The sequence below is a fragment of the Nelumbo lutea genome, chromosome 5 (genome assembly GCF_056320005.1).
Source record: "Nelumbo lutea isolate HS-2025 chromosome 5, American lotus-T2T, whole genome shotgun sequence".
In the NCBI taxonomy this organism is placed as follows: Eukaryota; Viridiplantae; Streptophyta; class Magnoliopsida; order Proteales; family Nelumbonaceae; genus Nelumbo; species Nelumbo lutea.
In genome coordinates, this window is record NC_142688.1 from 15914723 (window position 1) to 15935338 (window position 20616).

General features: G+C 36.4%; 1 protein-coding gene and 1 long non-coding RNA gene across 2 annotated transcripts; both read right to left on the bottom strand.

Moving 5' to 3' along the window:
• Positions 1 to 1448: 1448 nt before the first annotated feature.
• LOC148850583 (mavicyanin-like) lies at positions 1449 to 2464 on the bottom strand. The gene is made up of 2 exons (XM_088943717.1): positions 2217 to 2464; positions 1449 to 1998 (listed from the first exon to the last, which is right to left on the bottom strand). The coding sequence occupies exons 1-2, from the start codon at positions 2380 to 2382 to the stop codon at positions 1610 to 1612; spliced, it is 555 nt and encodes a 184-aa protein (XP_088799843.1). The 5' UTR covers positions 2383 to 2464; the 3' UTR covers positions 1449 to 1609.
• A 6723-nt stretch (positions 2465 to 9187) lies between these two features.
• Positions 9188 to 11363, bottom strand: LOC148850584 (uncharacterized). The gene is made up of 2 exons (XR_016099656.1): positions 11094 to 11363; positions 9188 to 9538 (listed from the first exon to the last, which is right to left on the bottom strand). It is a non-coding gene; the product is annotated as an uncharacterized LOC148850584 (long non-coding RNA).
• Between the last annotated feature and the right edge of the window lie 9253 nt (positions 11364 to 20616).

Below are 20616 nucleotides of genomic sequence, written 5' to 3' on the forward strand. Positions count from 1 at the left end.
GTATGGCGTACGATTAAAGGCAATTTAATTAAGAAAAGAAAGATATGCATGAATGCATGTTGATTGTTTCATCTTTCATGTGGGGCCGGCCGTTCAATTGCATGCATGACTATCACATATATACTATAGAGTATAGACTACTCACTACTATTATAAGAGCCCACATAAGTTATGACAATTGGAGTCTGAGTTGTTGATAACTTGATGTATCATGACAAACTTGGTGCTTTTGGATTAACAATTGTGGTCTACAAGACTACAACCACCACCCCACTGACGTGAGAAAGAAAATTAGGGTTCATTGGAATTTACAGACTACCCAAAGTTTTAGAACAAAAATATAACCTGATCAGTGTTAGGAAAAAGCATCCCCCGGCCCTTCACTTTAACAGATAGATCTCCATCCTCAGTTGGAGTCCATACTCTTCGGTTCTTGGAAGTTGGAATGGTTCTTCCGATTTGTGATGAGATGCTGATATGCTTTCGAATGTTCACGCGCTTTCACAAAATTGGAAGAATATTTTGGATGGACGATTGATTTGAACGGGGAACACGTCAAAAGCTTGGGCAGTAAGGGATTCCTAAATACATAATTTTCAACAGATCAGATATGGCTGCTTCTTTTTTGCTTTGTACCAAAGCTATTGCGACTTTTGAACGCTAATTTACACACACTACTAATAATGCAGAACAGGGGAAATTGCTGCCATATCAACTCCCTTCCCTTTTTAGTTTTTACCAAACCCCATCCCGACGAGTGATTATCATCGTCACCTTGGGATTAATTGATTGTTTGTCCCAAAATTAAAGCAATAACCGCCAACCGAGTGGTGGTTCGGTTGCCACGTATGCTATTTAGAATTCTCCTGTCAATTCTCATTATTTTTAGAAGAGTTATTATTGTTACTAAAAAATGTATTTCAAGAAAAAGTAAAATAAGTAATTATTTCAGAAAATAAGCTCGTTTTGAAGAAATCAAAATTTTTTTTATTTATAAGAGTATGTTAGGTTTGTTGTCGGAATCAAAATCAAAACGGACTATTCCTACAGTCTATTTGGTTAAAAATGGAAATTAGAATCAACAGGAATGAGATTTCATTTCTAAGGGAACAGAAAATGACTATCCCCTCAAATGGATGAATGCCATTCCAACAGGAATGGAATTCTAATGGGATTTCAATTCTGCCCAACAGCTCAACCAAACAATTGGAATTGGAATAATTCATTCCAAATCTGATTCCAGACCCCTATTCCTCGAATCAAACAGGGGCCTAGGCTCTTTTTCAATAAGTGCTTATTACGTTTTTGGCCGACCTTCACCCACCACATAATTTTCATAATACTTATAGTATCCAAAAAAAAAAAAAAAACTATACAACCCCGTTTGAAATAAATACTTTTTCACCAAGGTCTCATAAAGACATAATCATACCACTATTGGATTACCCTTGATTAACATCATCTCCTCATCAATTCATTTCAATTGTTTAAGGAAATTACAATACAAACATTCCTCAATTGCAACAACAGAACAGTAAACTCAGATCTAATGAGAGAGAGAGAGAGAGCACTGCCTCCTTCCTGGCTAGAATGTGTAGCGTGGGCTAGCCTAGGAGAGAAGCAGCTTGAGCAATCCCAGCCAGGTGAGTAAGATAGCGATGGATGGAGAAAGGGCGGTGGAAGAAGAAGCAGAAGTAGTAGTGGAGGTGGTAGTGGGCGTGGTGGTGGTGGTGGTTGTAGTAGAAGGCGATGTCGGGGTGGTGGTGGTGGAGGTAGATGGTGTTGGGGTTGCTCCATCCCCCACAGTCACTGCTAGCTTCATTCCATTCCCGCAGTGGCCCAGCACTCCACAGATGAAGTAATGAGTTCCGGTTGTCTTAAGCGTGTACGTCGACTTCCCACTGCTGTCCGAGCTAATAGCGTTGCCCACTGTGCAGCTGGTGTAGTCACTTTGGCTCACTTCATCCACCGTGTGACCTCCTCCTGCATAACTAAATACTGCCAAAACGGTCCAAACTTAAAATTGTTAATACGAGAATGAATCAGCTGCAACGCCTTTCCTGATTAAACGCACCAAATCTCATACTCATTGTTTAATAGACGGAAGAAGAGGAGATCTGATCAAGAAATGGAAATAGAGAAACTCCAAGACTAGCTAGCTAGGCTTGTGAGTTTTATTTGGAATTATCAGCCCTACGCACTAGTTTACAACTTACCGAGGGAATCTCCCACAGCAAATGTCTTCCCTTTGGTCCAAGAGCTATAGTCCACATTCGTCGTCCAACCTGTCTCGTCTCCAACGGTGTAAACAGTGCCCAAGCTCGGCACAACGCAACACAATACTACGACGACAGAGAAGATGCCGGCTGCCGTAGTGGCCATGTCCCACCACGTATATGACAGACACACAAATTAAAACCCAGAGACAGAGAAAGAGAGAGAGATGTGTGTCGTTATTGTTGGAGAAGGGGGTTCCTTATATAGTAGTAGAGGGTGACTGGAGTAAGTAAACTTTTGGTCTACTTTATTTTGTTTGTTGATTTGGTTCCTTTCTGATGAAAATTTTCAAAGGTGGATTCCCGAGATGACTTGAGTCGAACTCTATACCTAAAGGAAGAGGTAGGTGACTATGTCTATAACTTTTTCCTTCTTCTCTAATCTTTTTTGATTTCAAACATGGTTGATAAATTGGATGTGATAAGGCTTGTCCTCATGTTAGTATATACGTGTTTATATATCGGGCTCTGCTTCTAGATCTCAACTTAATTTCACTTTCTCCCTTATCTTCTGATAAACCAAACACAGCCTAAGCAAGCGTGAAGCTGGGTCCTTTCTATTCTTCCTTTAATTTATTCAAACACATCTTTGCAACGAAAAAGAATCTTTCGACTCTCGAATAATTACAAACCCGGCCGAAAAGAAAATCGATAATACCTTCTTCATGTACCCCCCTCCAAAAAAAAAATGAAGTTTCAAGAAACCAATTGACACAACATAAAGAGGGTCCCTGTTAATGGCTTATGGGCATCTTTTTTATATAAAATACATATGCAGTGATTACGATATTAAAGTATAGAAACAGAACAAATAAAACAACTAACTACTTGAAACCCACTCAATTATTAGAGTCAAGAGGAAAAGACTATTGATTTGAATAAGATTGAGGAGTGATATACACACCAAAAAAATCAAGGAGAGCTCCTCCCAGAACTTTTTGACAAGTGGAAAATTAAAGGGTGTCAGCCAAATGAACACTACCCCTCCACCCCCCCCCCCTTTTTTTCTGTGTTCGTACTTGTTAATAATAGTGAAGACGGGGTTCAATGGACTTCATCAAGGGAATGTATCACCAAACCAACCCCCAAACAAGTGGCCTAGGGCATGGCTTGAGTTGCAAAAGCACCATGGGTAGGATATATACAGTTGGCAGAATTTTCATGACAGCAAGCGGTTTTCGTCTTATATATCATTTGGATGGTATGTCCCTCGATATATTTATAATAAGCTAATAAATGCCGGAGGAGCAGCAAGCCAGCAAGTTTGGTCGATCGTGTGTCCACTGTGAATATTGGACTCTTCTCTTTAATGACTGGCCTAGCCAGCATATATCCAAATACCAATTTTCCAATCAATCAAAGAAATGTTGGGGAAGTGGGCTTTCCAAAGCCCAAGGGGCAAGAAACCTCCCTCATATAAGTTCTTGTTCACTTCGAATGAGGTTATTTAAAGGAACTTAGTAGTGGCTTTAAGAGGTGTTAAAATGAAAGTATATTAAGATATGATATGATTATGTATATAAAAGATGATGAATCTATAGCATCCATGAGAAGAAGTGATATGTTGTAAACTGAAGGGGTTAAGAGGGGGAGGGGCAGATAAAAATTGACATGGGCTTAATTAAGTAAGAAATGACCTGTGCTCATGATGTAACAATTTATATGACAACGAACAGAATGGAAAGAATGATTCATGTAGCCAACCAATTGGGTTAAGGCTTAGATGATAGATAAATAAATACATATGACGTGAGAAATTGAAGGGAGGTAGGTGTAATGAATGCATTCAAGAACAGGGAGCAGTGAGTAACTAGATTCAATCGTGGTGTTTGATTACTATTAACTCTTTTACAAAATTAATTCATACAATAAGGGGGCTTTCTTTTTTTGGATTTTGAGATTGGGAAAATTAGTCAATGAGATTTTGACTCTCATTGACCAAGAAATTCATGTTTTTTTTTTTTTAAATTTATGTAGGGATTATTAGGAAAAGTTCATTTTTCTTGGGTATCACTTATCCATCTCTTGGGTAGGTAAATAACTTTTACACTTATGGAAAATTGTTAATACTTGAATTGGACAAAATGCTCCTTTTAATAATGAATTTTTAAAGTTAAAATAAACACTACCTTATTTACCTGAGAAATAAAAGAACATGGATAAATGCACTTACTCAGGTAAGTATTTCCTAGAAAACACTTACCCAGATAAATAACTTACCGAAAAGCACACAAAACCTAAGAAGTAAATTAGAAAATGAAATAAAAGGGCATAGTAATTTCCCTTTCCCATACAACACACCTAATTCTGTAGTTTGTACAGTTTTCATTAGTTTGCCTCCTTTATATATTGATGGTATTATTTTTGCCACATTCAATTAATCCATGACATAGCTACAGATTAATTGAATAAATTCAAAACATTATTGTGATAGATATTAGCAAGCATTTCCCAAAGGCAACAAGCGAATACTGCATGGGTGCGTACATCTCTACTGTTTTACTTGTCTTGTATATGCATGCTATGTTTTCTTAGTTAATTCTATTTGGATCCTTCGCATCAACTCGACTCAGCAATATATGGGTGGGTGCCTGGTGTGTGGGCCGAGTTTCCGAGTTCAAAAGGGTAGAATGTTAGGTATATATAGTTTATTTTTCGAAGATTACCTACACTCACTAGAAGGATCTCCGACAAACAAACTTGAGCATCATGCGCCAAACAGTTTGCAGCTTGATTCGCTTCATGATACACATGTTTGTAGCTTAGACCTTTACCTTTGTTGAATTCATTCTTCAGCTCCAAACAACTTGAAATAATGTTCCTCAGGCTCTACCTAATTCTTATTCGGGAGGGCAAACAGTATCTTCTGGCTTTGTAAGGTGGATCCATAAATGAATCCAAATCTTCTACCCACAAGAATGGATCCCGTCCAAACTAAAATCAATTTAAATGGATTGGATGGACCAATAAAATATATTGAATTGGATCCGTCCAGATTTAATGATATTTATTGGATTGGATTGGACCTGGTCCATCTGTAATGAATTTATATTGGATTGAGTTGGATTGAGACAATATTTTGTTCATTGATATAGAAGATAAGAATATAAGTGTCAACGTGTCAGGTTTGAGATAAAATTAATCTAAACTAAAACAAATTTGAACGGTCCAGACATTGAATTGGTTTGATCGAAAATATTCATTGGATTAGATTGAACCTGTTTCATTTGTAATAAACTCACATTGGATTAGATTGAACCTGTTTCATTTGTAATGAACTCACATTGGACTAGATTTATTAAATCGGATTAAATCAAACCAGTCCAATTGACCACCTACCCACAGAACACTACAGCTGTACATTGGGAACATCTTCCGATACGGCTGTACATTGAGAAAATCCCCCATGCATGAGAACATTTAAACACGGGAGATGTTCCCAATGTACAGCCATAGTATCTTATGGGTAGGATTGCTGTGGTGGGTAGGAGATCCAAGCTCCCTGTACATAATCTATAAGTTCTTTGGCCAAAAACCCAGAAAGACCGAATTTGCTTTAATTCAGCTACTAAATCTTTTTTTCTTTTTTTGTTGGTAAAGCTAATTTTAATAGCTTCTTCAACGTGGATCAGTGCAACTCAATTAAAGCTGAAGCCTTCCTAAATGGCCTTTTGTTACACCGACCCTCAAGAATCTGGATTTGGTTCTCTCCATCTGTTTCAAAATCGGCTTCAGTGCTCACATCCTTACTTCAGTCCCTTGCAGCATGGTTTTCTAAACCGGATTGGACCAGATAGTTGGATTGGAAAAACTGGGAATTGGTTAGGTGATTAGTTTTGTTTTTTTTTCAAAAACGGATATTTGCAAAAAAAATATTGATTTAACTAGCAAATCGCTAATCCGGGCAATTGAACCGATTGAATTGTTCAAACCGTTCCTTTTTATTTTTTATTTTTATCAAAACAAGCCAATCATTCGATTTAAACGATCAGACCATTTGACCTAGGAATCGGACCTGATCGATTCATCCTCCGGATAGGTTTGAAAAACCTTGGCTTACAGTCTTGTATTGAAAATATCTCGGTATTTATATGATTTTTTTGCTGATATGCTCGCTTTCATGGTTTAAAGCAATGTTTCGTCCCAATGCAAAATTACATGGACGATTCAAGTAGTATCAAATTTAAAAAGCTGGTACTCTTTGAAATTTTCGTGGGTTTTTGATTGATTAAAATTTTTCTTTTTTAAATTTTAAGGGAAATAATGGAGGTACACCGTACACACTATGAGTAGCCCACCCCAACCCTGGTGAAGGAGGGGATCACGTTGGTGTCAAAACCTGGTGAGCCTATACCAAATAAACCACCGAGTGATGCAAAACCATTGTAAAGAGACCCGATCTGCTCTTCACACTCACACGCACATCCGACCATGCATTGAGAATATCTCACGTATTAATTATTATTTATAGGAGATGTTTTTAATGTACGGTGGATGTAACTGTGAGGCGCCCATTTGTGAGGAGCATATCCCCTTCGTGTAAAAGCTCTTTTAGGGCTACAATTTGGGTCAGGTTTGGCCCAAACCCAACCCAAAAAAATCTGGTTGGGTTGGGTCGGGTTGATGATCAGGTTAGGATTAGGGTTAAAATTTTTTCACCTGACCTTAGTTCGGGTTGGGTTAGGGTTGACCCCTCGGGCAACCTGACCCCTATAGTACTAGACTACTAATCTACAATTCTACTATATGTCATATATATATATATATATATATATATATACTTATTTGTTTAGATGCATGATAATTGTATAACCCTCTCTACATACTATCATGTCTTTCTTTATTTAAGTTATTAAGAGGTGCTTTACTACTTGTCTTTTCCTTTTGTTGTGTAATTTTTATGTGTGACCTATCAAATAGATTCAAATTATTTGCTTGATCCTATGAATTATTATTAATGATTTTATTTCCATAATTTTATATTTCATTATTGTTAATTTTATGAATTTATATTTTTGATAAAAGTTCTATCATATGTCATAACTCATGATAAATAAATACTTATTTTTTTACTAGATTTTAAAGGATGGGAATGTTGGGTTGGGACCAACCCAAAATTGGTCAAGTTGGGTTAGGGTTGAAGGAATTAGTTAGGGTTGAGGGTTTAGAATATAGGATTGAGTTAGGATTGGCCTCAACCTGACCTAACCCGACCCGACTTGCAACCCTAAGCTCCTTATCGATTGGTTGGGTTGGGTTGAGTTTAGTTACCCATGCCTTTCAGTTAGGGCTCGTTGGGTTGGGCCAACTGCCCCTCTCACCCTGCTTTGTCCATTTGTGAGGTACCGATGAAGTGTGGGTGGTGTGGTGAGCCTCTTTATTCCACCCACCCACTCATGATTTACACCTGAGGCGACCGCTTTCCACTTTTCCATTAGCAACGGAGGTTTGGTGGAATAAGATTCCACCTAACACTACTTCACTGAAACTCTTTCTGGAATCATGTATACGCTGGCCACAAGACACTTTACAGCAGCACATGACGGCTGTCAATTGGACTGAATTTGGTCCAATCCGGTCCAGTTCAACATTAATCCATTTACAAATGAATTGGGCTAAATCTGGTCTAAAGACCATACATATCGGATCCAGTCCAGTTCAATTGAAATGCAAATGGATCAGATTGAACCCAATCCAGTCCAAATTAAATGTTTAACTTACTTAAAAGTCAACATAAAAGGATATGATTTCATTTCACGCAAACAGTTTACTGCATCATCTGATCTGAAAGCAATCGACAAAGAGAAAGTGTCTGAATTGGACCGGGCCACTTACATGTGAAAGCAGTTGGGTCAAATTTTAAGGTTCTATTTGCTGGGTCGGTTCAGTTGTGGGTCATTACCATTAACGTCACTTGTGACTTATGGTCTTCTGCAACACGTACACCAGAAAGGACGACTCTTTCCCATTTCAGTCGGCCATGTTTTTTGACTTTAGGACTTCATATAAGTGGTGCAGCATGAATGCATAAAGGTTGGTAATTCTTAGAACATTCTCAGTAAACCTGGTCCAGTCAGTTGAATAGCCCAAGTTTCTGGACCATATGTTACCTACCCAGATGAATCAGGAATATTGCATCCATTTGTTTGACTATCTCTGTCGGGTGTGTTAATAGGTAAACATGGTTTGAATGTCTGGTCAGACCTGCTTAGCCCAGAATACTCAGACAAGCATGTAAGCTAGAAATAGGATGGTTGGAATCAGGGGTGTTCATCAAAAACCAAAAAACGAAATAGGATGGTTGGAAGAAGACAGTAGGAGTTGGAGCAGACTCTGTTCCTTCCACAGATGGTTTGATAACTGTAATGAAGAATATATTGTAAAAAATGGTGAAGATGAGAAGAATAAAAGCTGAATATGCAAGATAAGAACCAGAGCAAACTCTACTAGAGCATTGGATTTCTGATCTCTAATGAAATTTTCATTATAATATAAAATAAAGAGAGATTACAAGGCTTGGTGTTACCCCATACTGAGAAAAATATAACACAGGGTTTAACAAATTCTGCCCCACAAATCCAATTGGAAAAACACAAAACAAGCTAACAACAGAACTTAACTACATGAAAATGCAAACCAAGAAATCCCATTTCAGCTACTAGAAACATCCACCATCTCTTTTTAACAAGAAATGTCCTCGATGATTTGAACACCTATGTTTTACCTGAACTGATCCCACTTCCTAATTAACCTCTCTCAATCAAAATGCCACCAAATCTCTTATGAAGAACCGAACCTTGTATGAGAAAATTGGACCAAATTACCTGGTGTTTGCTTCAGCAGCTGTGCTCTTTCCCAGAATCCCACCCCCCCCACCCGGCCCCATAGAATTGGAAGCTAGGATCAAGCTTATCTCCTAAGTCACAATTTTATTTATTATTTTCAGTAATCCTCAACTCACAATTGGTTAGAAGAAAGTTAAAAATCATATCCCATCCTTTTTCCACTTGCAAATGTTATTTGAACAACAGATTACAATATTTTAGAGTGAAACTTTGCTACTTGTAGCAACATCCGATCAAGCAAGTCCTCTTCACCTGAAAAAATATCCCGGACCAGGCCAAATGTACATTGCTTGTACAACAACTCAAACCCAAAATTACTTCAAATAAATATAACTAGTGACTGTAATTTCACGCCCACAGACTATACTTTAATTGTGTATTCAATTCACAAGCTTTCTATTAATCAAATTACCTGAACTGAAACAAAATCTCATTTGAGAAAATTGGAAATATCACCAGGATTTTCAAACTCAGAACAGAGAGAGCATGTCACAGGGGAAAAAAAAAGATTAAGAGAACTTCAAGAATAACAAAAGCTTGAGGGGAAATATGTTCTTGAAGAAGAACTTTAAGAAACTTGATGCTTAGAAATGGTTAGCATTGTCGTAAAGGGATTAGGGCAAGCTTGTTGCATGGCTACTTAAATTAGCACAGTTGATAAAACTTAGAGCAGTAGATAGGAAAATGTCATAACTATCTATATTCTATAGTCAACAAGATAGTAATTTCCTTGATCAAAATGATAACTAAATTTCGATATTATTCTTTTTGTATAAATTGAGCATATAGGGAGAGTCAAACCATCTCCAGCATTAGATGGATTTAAATGAAACACAGAACACAGCACATATGGAAGGGTGTGACTATTTTGAAAAGAACAGTGACACCATCTTGTACTTCTAAGTTCTAACCTTAGACTCTACTGAAAGAAGTTTCTATTACAATACAGAAGACAATTTGCAGTTGTATATTTAAGTTCCAAAATTCCATAAGAAACTAAAAGTTGCTACTGGCATGTTTTTGTCAAGGTTGAATAGATTTTCCAATTACATGTCAGTAGCTGCAAATGCGTGGATAATGTCACAAAACAATACAAAATAGAAAAAAAATGGACTAGTCCAATCCAATCCATTGAATTATCGGACCGTCAATATATTCAACCTGGATCGGATTGGGTCCAATCCAATCCACTGTCCTATTGGACTTTCGAACTTGTTCAATTTGGTTTTAATTCAGATTGTGTCTAACCCACACCTGGTCCATTGACAGCCTCACAGCCCCACTCTTATCTTCTATCAATAGACTAGATATTGGTTCAAAACTTCAACCCAACCTAGACCACTATAAACCATTACAAATCTAGGTCCAATCCAAATTTTATAAGCAAGTATTTAATAAAAAAATATAAGAAAGATTTAAAAACCAATAGTACTGTTGTGAAAATATCTTAGTTTTATATTTTATATTTTATAAAAAATTTATAATCGCAGTTTATAAAATATTTTAAATTTATAAAAATTTAAAAACCAATCCAATCCAAATTTTATATTTTATAAAAAATATCATCTCAGTTTCAAAATTCTTAGTTTACCATTGTTGTGAAAACCAATAGCAATAACAATCCCTTGCCCATTGTTAGGATCAATTTAGTAATTTGATGAATAGAATTTAAAAAACATTCCCTCTATAGTTTTACTTTGAAAAACAAAACGATAGTATGATTTCAAACTTAAACATATTCAAATCATAATGGTTAATCACTCAACTACACAAAAGAAGGAGAAAAAATAAATTATTTCAAATGTAGAAGACAAAATCCAAGCTATATTTCTAAAACATAAAATAACAAGTGATCTGTTCAACACAAACTAACACATAACGTTTCCTTTGGAAACATCCTGAAATCCAAACAAAGAAAGAGAGAATGGTGATTTCTGTGTTAGGTTCTAATGACAGAGGATAGATGAAATACCTGAATGAACAAATCGCAGAGGTCAAAGGAAAGGCTGTCGCCGCTAAAGAGGGAGTGCTTTGACTGCTGTCGCTGCTGAAGAAAGTGATAGGGCGCTGAAGAAGAGAGAGTGTTTTACTGCTCGCTAGAGAAAGTGAGAGGCGCTGAGAGAGAGAAATACCGCCGGCGAGACTTTGAGATGGAGCGCCAAAAGCCTAGACTTTGAGAAAGTGAAACGTCCGTTCAAACTTCAAACGAAAATGAACGGACCAGTGGGCTGTTCGAACTTTGGGTTTTGTCCTTTTTATGAATGGACGATTTGTGTTCGGACCGGTCCGAGTCCATATCAATTTTAGGACTGTCCATAACACTTTCGATATGGACACTACAGCTGTCCACAGACACTACAGCTGACCATCGATATGGCTGCGCATCAAAAGCATCTTGTGGTTAACTGTAGTGTTGTACACAGCGCATTGTGGTCAGCAGATTTGGACTTTAATTATATGATATCTCAACGTTGTGTGTAGCTAGAACAAGATTATGATGATGTCAAAATTTATAAATCGATGATAGCCATCTAAACAGAATGAAGGTTTTTATATATATTTAAGCTTTTTTTGGTAAAAACTAGCAAGATGAGATCATTAATAATAAAACAGTCACAGTGTACAAAAAGATATAAAACAGTCACTTGATTTTGGACAAACAACTCAGGTTCTTTTAGACCTTTTTTGGTTAGTATGTGAATAGCAACATTACAAGATCTATTTACATGATTAAAAGAATTTATTAGATCTTCAGTAGCTTAACGTCCAAACATTGAAAGTTTGCATTGGAAACCAATTCCAAGTTTTTCGTCTTTTAGAGCCTGTACTAAAAATTGACAGTCTGATTCCATTTCTATATATCCCTCCTTGTGTAATTATGACTGTACCAACATCATTCCTTAGAGCTGCACTAAAACCTAAACTACTAAGACACAAAAAAACTCTCATCTACATTCATCTTAAGCTTTCCTATCTATTGTGTTTTCCAAAAAGAGGATTTTCCCTCATTAAGATTTAGATGTTGAGGTAAAGAATCTTATAATTCTGATGGGAAAGTCATAAGAATAAATCAAGTATCAAGTTTTATTAAGGGTGGAAGTGGGATGAGTTCCAGCTAAGTATTTATTAAAATTTGAATGGGCTCAATACCGTGCGTATACTATTCTTCAAATCAGGCTGCATCGATCCCTATTCCATAGGCTTCGCATCTGTTCAACTTTAACCACGGTTGGCAGAGTCGTATCAAACCGTGCCCAATCCTTATATCTACCTCAAATATGTGCTCTGCTGTGATCTATTACAATTATACATTTATTGGTCCGTGACAGGTGCCCGATTGTACATTTATACACGTGTAATGAAATGATATGTTTGTTACATATTAGATCCAAGTGCACGTACGCAAGTTAAACAAGTGCAGCAGATCCCACATTGTCACTTAACACCTTTCTCCACGTGTACGGTGCCCTCCAACGCGAGCCCTACACTCTAATCCATATGGATGGCTAATGTCATGGGCTTCTACATCGAGCCCATTAGAGAGTCTCATTAAAGACCCAGAAGGCTGTTGGCCTTTTCACTGGACAAAAACAAAAAGTTGGGGGTGGGGACCTTGGTCTGGTCTGTGGGAAATGCCGAAAGCCCAGCATGTCAAACCGTCAATCCGAAAAATCTATAAGCTACGGTAGAACTAGACGTGGTAGTAATAGCGGTGCAAGTCGGATTGGTCAACACGATACATTATTAGACATGCCCTAATAAGAAGGCAAGTGAAGTGTCCTGATCTACTCACCACGATACATTATTGGTCAAGTTCATCCATCCACATCCACATAGTAGGAACATCTCTTATAATTTATATCATCCATATTCTTGATGTGCAGTTAGGGGGAAGCCTCTCATTAACACTTCCATGCTGAAGGCGTGAAATTGATAGCTGTTTTATAGGCTGTGGGTCAATCAATTTGGTTCTACATCAGTCATAAATTCAGAGGAGAGATTGAGTGGTTATCAGTCATATGCATTTTATTTATGTATGGACTTTTAAAGAAAAAAAAAAAACCTTTTGTTTCTGCATGGAGCAAAATTGATTCTACTTTTAAAGGGGAGACGGGATCTGCTCCTCACAAATGGGCGCCTCACATGCACGTTCATTGTGCATTGGGAACATCTTCCATGAATAATAATTAATAAGTACAGGAGATGTTATTAATGCATGGTAGGATGTGCATCTGAGGCGCCATGTGTGAGGAGCAGATCCGGTCTCTATAAAGGGATGGAATCAAAAACCTATGTTCCATAGCTAATAGCTCAGGTTTCCTGTAAAGTCATATTGGCCAAGTATTATGCAAGATTTTAATGTCTTAGACTGTTGTGTTGTTATTTTTCTTTACCTATATCTATATCTATACTACCATTAAAAGTAAGAATTAGCATGTGGAATTTTTCCTGACTAAGATACCCTTTTAGCAAAAAATATAATTTGAACTACTATTTTTCATCGCATTCAATTCTTTCTCATTAAATCTCACATCTAAGGTGTTAATTAACTCACATTCTCTCTTCTTAAATCCTACATTTCAAAGTTTTTTCTCACCAATAAAATCTACTAATTAGATTTATATCCAATACTTTTAATAATAGAAATCCTAAGCTTTTCAAAATAAACCAAAAAATGATTTTTTTTTGTCTAGTGGTTAGCAATAATAATTCAACCATTCGGTTCAAATGGGTCAACCTATGATGTCATAGGTATATAATAAGTTTTATAAGATAGAAGTAAATACAAAAATTATAAAAAATAATAAAATTGTGAAAAAAATAAACCCAACTCTAATATTTTACATTTACATATTAATGAAAAATATGTGCAATAAATGAGAATTTCTTTCATTGATTGTGGAGATGAAATACAAAATTTAAACCTGACCCAAAACAAAGTTGTTCTCCCGTTTGATGATAGGTCAACAATTCAACCTTTTAGGTCAAAATGTGTTAGCCCTTCATGCCATAACTAAATAATAAAACTTAAAAAAGACAAAAAAAATGAAAATTTACAATAACTTAGTTCGTATTTAATAACTGAACACATCTCTAAGATTTTATATTCATCTCATATTAAATAAAGTAAGTGTGATAAGATAATAATTATTTTTATATTATTTTGTTTTCATTATCATCTAAAATCGACATGTACATAATGCTAATCTTATAAAGCAATGCCCACTACGTATTTGGTTCACAATATTCCATATGTATAGTGTAGGTTGCATTTGTAGATGGTACAATGATACATATACACAAGATTTTTTTTGTAAAAAAAAAAAACACACATAGATTGGTGTTCTATTTTTATTGCAAATGAGAATTTTCTTAAAAGAAAGAAAGGAACGAGGATGAGATAGGATAATGTTCCTTTGAACAAATAGACGAACACCATTGATTTAGAACCGGACAACGGACAGTTATCCAACACGGCAAAGGAGGCTTGACCAAGATGAGCAGCTTAGTTGGAGGTGGACTATCTATCCAGAGTGAATACGTCAATGTTCAAGATGGGCCCCAGATATATAGGTAGCCCAACCCGGTTTGCATGATTTTATCTGCAGTTCATCCGAAGTGGGCCAAGATATATAACTCATTTGGCTAATTATATAGGGAAAATTCTCGATTAGTATCATGTACTTTAGGCCTAATGCCACTTTGGTCTCGAAGTTTAAAATGCGACAATTCAGTACCTGAACTTTCAAAATGTGTCAATCCAGTACCTGTCATTAACCAATTCGTTAACCAGCCATTAAGTGACATTTGAAAAAACACAAATGCCCTTTCAGTGTCATCTAATTTTCTTTATCTATCAACCATCCACGTGTTGATAAAAAATGAATAGTCTCAAATCCTTGCCTCTTCTATTCAAGAAAGTTGGGGTTATGGGCACTCTGGTGACCCTAACTTTCTTGAATAGAAGAGGCAAGGATTTGGTACTGTTCATTTTTTGTCAACGTTTGGATAGTTGATAAAGAGAGATTACAGTTGAAGGGTATTTGTGTATTTTCAAATGGCACTTAACGACTGATTAATGGCAAGTATTAGATTGGCATATTTTGAAAGTTCAGATACTTAATTATCACATTTTAAAGTTAAGAGACCAAAATGGCACTAGACTCAAAATACAAGGTATTAATCTAGAATTTTCCCAATTACATCTAAGTTGCCAATTTCGCATGTGCAAGGCTATGAACAAATGAGGTATTCGGCGAAGGCAATTACAATTTGAGGGCATGTATGGATAACTTTGAGAACATCTGAACATTCTTGTCATGCGCCAGCAGATGGTCAGAGGTATCATTAATATGGGAGATCGTTCCCACTTCCCACTGGCAGTGGCTTTCAAATATCGAACAATGGATTTGGGTTTGATCTGCCAAATATCAAACATGGAGATCGTTCCCACTCCAATATGACACTGTTGTTGTTGGGCATCGAAGGGAGTTACGAACCATGAGTCGTCAAAACCGTGTGCTCATATATGCACATGCAATAGATTTGTACATAAGAGATAGACACCATTTACAACCTAAAAGCCTAAATTGTTGCATTATGAGTCACTATTATATATAAATCCCTTACATTTTTGTGTCTTTTGGATATAAGATTTCCTTTCACTCTTCATTCCCTACACCTACTCACATGTACATTCCAACAACTGTCATGCATAACTCATTATAAAGTCTTTGGTAACTCCTCTAGCTGCCAACACCCCGCTCTTATGATCTCTGGTGATACACTTTAGAGCATCATTCTTACTTTCTATTCAAACTGTCACGAAAATATTTTGTGATATGTATTATCGGTAGGACTCGATTTGATTGTTCATGTCAGATCCGATTGGATCTGATAGGACTTGATCTGAATTCAAATACTATTGGATCTTTAGATCTGATTTGATCTGACTTGTTTTCTTTAAAAATTAATAAATTATTAAAAGAAAAAAAATAAAGTCTACCAATTTAAATAAAGAAAAAATTAAAATACAAGTATTTTTTAATTATTTTGATCATATATATACATATTTTTATAAAAAATAAATAATATAATAAATTTATAAAAATACAACATAATTTTTCCATTGGCGTTTGATAAATCTAAAATCTAAAAAGTTAAAAAGATATTAAAAGTGTCTGAAATTTGAAAAGTGACATATTGCTTTTTGACTTTTTAGAGACCCTGAATGAAGAAGGTTGTTTATGTTAGATCAAACCTTCAACATCTGAAATTCATTGATTTTACTAGTTTACCGCTAAAATAGATGATTTTGTAATTTTGAGTTCAATTTGCATTATTTCATAAAAATAATTTATTAAATTAAAAATAATATTGAAAATATGAGTAAATCATAAAAAATAAAAATTTTAAAATAAGAATAAAATTGAAAAATACATATCAATTTATAAATTAAAAATAATTAATTAAGAGTTAAAATAATAATGAAAATAGTAATAAAGAACATTAAGCAATAAAAATAATAATAATTATCAAATTAATATCTTAAAACTATTAAATATTTAATAATTAATAATTAATAAAAATATAATTTATAAAAAGTAAAAAATCAATTTATTAAAATAATAATAAAATTGGAAAGAACTGTTGTTGTTGCTGAGAGTTGTAGCGGCGGTGGCTAGAAGACAGGGGAGGGAGGGAGAGAGAGGGGGGGAGGAATCAAAGACACATCACTATTGAGAGCTGTAGCAACAATGGTGAGAAGACGGAGAGAGAGAGAGAGAGAGAGAGAGAGAGAGACTGAGAGTGAGAGTGAGCCTTTTGACATACACATGTTAATCGTCGCTACTGAGAGTTGCAGTAGCGATGGCTGGAAGACGGGGGAGAGAGAGAGAGAGAGGGAGAGGGAAATCGAACACCGACGACTATAGGGTTGCAATGGCGGTGAGAGTTGAGCAGCGACACCAGGAAAACCGGAGAGAGAGAGAAATCGAAAGAATGAAAATGAGTTATCCATGCCATCTCCTTTCGAGTTCTCCATTTCTCTCCCTCTGTTGTCATGACATTGACAAAAATGTCCAAAGAAATGAGTCATTGATGGTCGTTGAAAGAACATAATATTGACCACTAGACAGCCATTGATCGCTAGAATATAGGTCGTCGGGAGAATGGAAACCTAGATCACTAGGAGACATGGCTACTACGTCACCGATGGTTGGGAGCTCGAATGAGAAGAAATTTGGTTTAAAAGGGATGCCTATTTGAATATTATCAGGAGCATTTTAGACTTTTGAACACATCCAAAACGCATTTAAGTGCTCTCAGTGATGGCCTACGGTCTAAACATTTTATATCTCAAATACACTTTCAGATCAACATTCATATGCATACCCAAACACTTCTTGAATCTGAAAAGTAATGATTTCAGATTTCAGACCTCTTAAAAGTGTTATCAAACGCCACGTAAGTATTGACAATTTTCCCTCAATTACAATTCATGAAAATTGAATTTTCTTTTTTATCTTTTATTTTTCGAAGTCCATCAGATTTAGGAATCTTCGCTCGCAAGTAATCTCTTTTAAGCCATTTGTGTTGTATGGTTCAACGCAACATCAAAATTTTTAGCCCCATCTTATAATTGGGGTAGGTGCCAATTTAGAATTGATGCCAATAGATGGGCGGGTATTACCACATAAAATGGGGTGTTTGACATTTTCAATTATTGTAGGTTTTCAATGAAACTCAAAATTATGCAGTGAACTGCATGGTACTTTTCCAAATAAAAAATTCCTTTCTTTTTCCACGTCAAATGTGAGATTCCATGAGTGGAGGTTATGCGGTTAAAGGGAATGACAAGCAGTCAAGCATCGTCTATTTCTTCCTATTGGACCTGAGTTATCCATTATAAAGGTGCAAGTCGCTGCAGGTTGGCTCTCGCTCGCTCCATGAGATTAACGATGTCCACAACTTATCTCCGGTTTTTTGTCAGGATACCTCCGAATTTTGGGGGAGGGCTACTCCTCTGCGGAGCATCTTGATTTCCTGTTGTTTCTCCAAAAAAAAGCAAAGCTTTCCTGTCGTATACCTCCGAATTTTCAAAAGGGATAATGACGGTTCAGCCCAGGATTAGAATCCATTTTCAAAAGTGTAGTTTTTTTTACCTTTTGAATGTTTATAAATTTACCGTAGAAATCAGAAATCTGGACTACGCCTGTCTGTATAAAGAAAAGGGAAAGCTGATAACTTTGGATTAAGGTGGATCACACCGAGCTCAGATCGTCTATCCTCTAAGGATAGAAAATTCTGCCCCGTCCAATACTATGCGACCACGTCATGCTTTTTCACTTATTTTGAAACTAACAAAATTAGGATGCTAATGGGCGGTGTGGACTTCAGACTTATCAAATTTGTTTAACCCCTCCCCCTTTTCATTCCATCGTTCTGTCGTTCCCGCCCGAGTTCTCTTCTTCTCCCTTCCCTCTCCACCCACCGCCCCTTCATCGGAAATGAAGTTACATCTGAACCATTGCAAATATCTCTCTCTCCCCACTAACACATTGCGTTGCAACGCTAATTGCAACCCTCTCCTGTAAAGATCAATAACTAATGTGTTATCATCCAGGCAAGATATGGGTGCCTTACAATTGAATGAAGCCTTGGGCTTGAAGTCTCTTGGTGTAAGATAGAGTAAGCTTAGGAATGGTGGTTGAGCTTTTACAGTCGAGGAGATGCTGGTGTTTGATTCAGTTTTAGGAAGATTTCTATCAAACACTTGATCAGTTCTTCTGAGAGACTATTTGGCTTTTCCGTGTTGTTCTCCTCATCTGCTAGAGGGCTCTGCTTTTGTCTTCTCGCATTGCATCTTCTTAGTATTTCAGCAAACTCATATGTTCCTGCACATATGTAAGCAATCTTATAAGCAATGGAAAGTTGCAAACATAACAGATGGTAATTAATCCTCCATAAACGAGATACTAAGATAAACATTATGTTTGTGGGATCTCAGCTTCAGCTTAGGTTGGTTTTTTCATTTTTGGCATAAGATATCTGCTGGGTTCCACCTCCACCGGTACGGTGGCCAAAGGCTCTGAATGTCATTCATGGTGCTTAAATATAACTCAGGGTCTATTATTGTAAGAGCTTACCATTTAGACTCATGGAGTTCATGGTCCGAAATTCTAAAGCAGGAGCTACAGAAGCTTTTAATTGTTGGCTTTTATAATCTTTTGCATCATAGGGTGGAGGTATGAATGATATTTCAATGTCTTCCAGTCCTTTTAAGCTTTCTAACCCACAAACCAAATGTTTCTCTTCTATCTGTCTCCATTGATGTTGTTGTACCCGTCGCAATTCACATTTTCTGTTCTATTTCTTTTCTTGTGACTCGAATCGCAACCCTCTCCCGTAGGGATCAACAACTGACGTGTTATCATCCAGGAAAGACATGAGTTTTGATTCGTGTCGCGATGCAACATATCGATGGGGAGGGAGGAGAAGAGAAGAAAGAGAGAGAAATTTGCAGTGGCTCAAATGTAACTTCATCATCTCCGATGAAGGGGTGGTGGGTGGAGAGGGGAGGGAGAAGAAGAGAACTTGGGTGGGAACGATCGAACAATGAAATGAAAAGGGATGAGGGATTAAAGAAATTTGATAAAATCTGAAGTCCACACCCACCCATTAGCATCCTGATCTGTTAGTTTCAAAATAAGTGGGAGAACGTAACGTGGTTGAATAGTGTTGGACGGGACAGAAAATTTTCTATCCTACGAGACAGATGATCCAGACTCAACCACACTTGTGACCTGACCCGAATTCTAGTTTACGACTCAACTAAAGTAGCGAGCTGTTAAGACCTTGTGTTCTATCATCCAAGGTTTTTGAATCATCGTTGACCCAGACGGTCAGGTCATTTAGCCTGGGAACCAAAAGGGTCAACAATCCGTTGACCCGTTCAACAGTTTTAACCATTTTATATTTTTTAATTTATTTGTCAGTACAAACTATCCATTTGAACTAAGTGGTCAAACCCTCAACCTAAAAACAGTGGCCAGAACAATTCTATTTCCAGTTCATTTTTTAAAATATTGCTATCATCTATGATATACTTATGGGATGAATAACCACGTGTTTAATGTTTTAATTTTTTAAATCACAACAAATTACATTAATGAGTTAACTTTTCAATCTAAATTAAAATTTATTTAGGATGTTTTGGAGGTTATAATAGAATATTCTACTAAGCCCATTTAACTGTTTTGAAGCGCTCTCAATAATAGAGATATTTAAAGAGGTTGAGCTCTCAAAGATTTTTCACCAACATCATATACTGTTTGTGTCGGGCCTAACTTGTAAAGCCAAAAGTTGTTGCGCTTTAGTGCCCGTGTGAGAGGGCTGAGTTGAATTCAACACAGCTAAATCGGTTCAGCTGCTTTGAAGCAATTTAGTTAAATCATTCAAAAACGCTAAAACAGATGGTTCTTCAAATGATTGTG

Bases quoted from the DNA above. Each gene is read 5' to 3' on its own strand.
- LOC148850583 (XM_088943717.1), bottom strand. From the start codon at position 2,382: ATGGCCACTACGGCAGCCGGCATCTTCTCTGTCGTCGTAGTATTGTGT. The intron at 1,999-2,216 runs GTAAGTTGTAAA...CCGTTTTGGCAG, and splicing joins TGCTGTGGGAGATTCCCTCG to TATTTAGTTATGCAGGAGGA.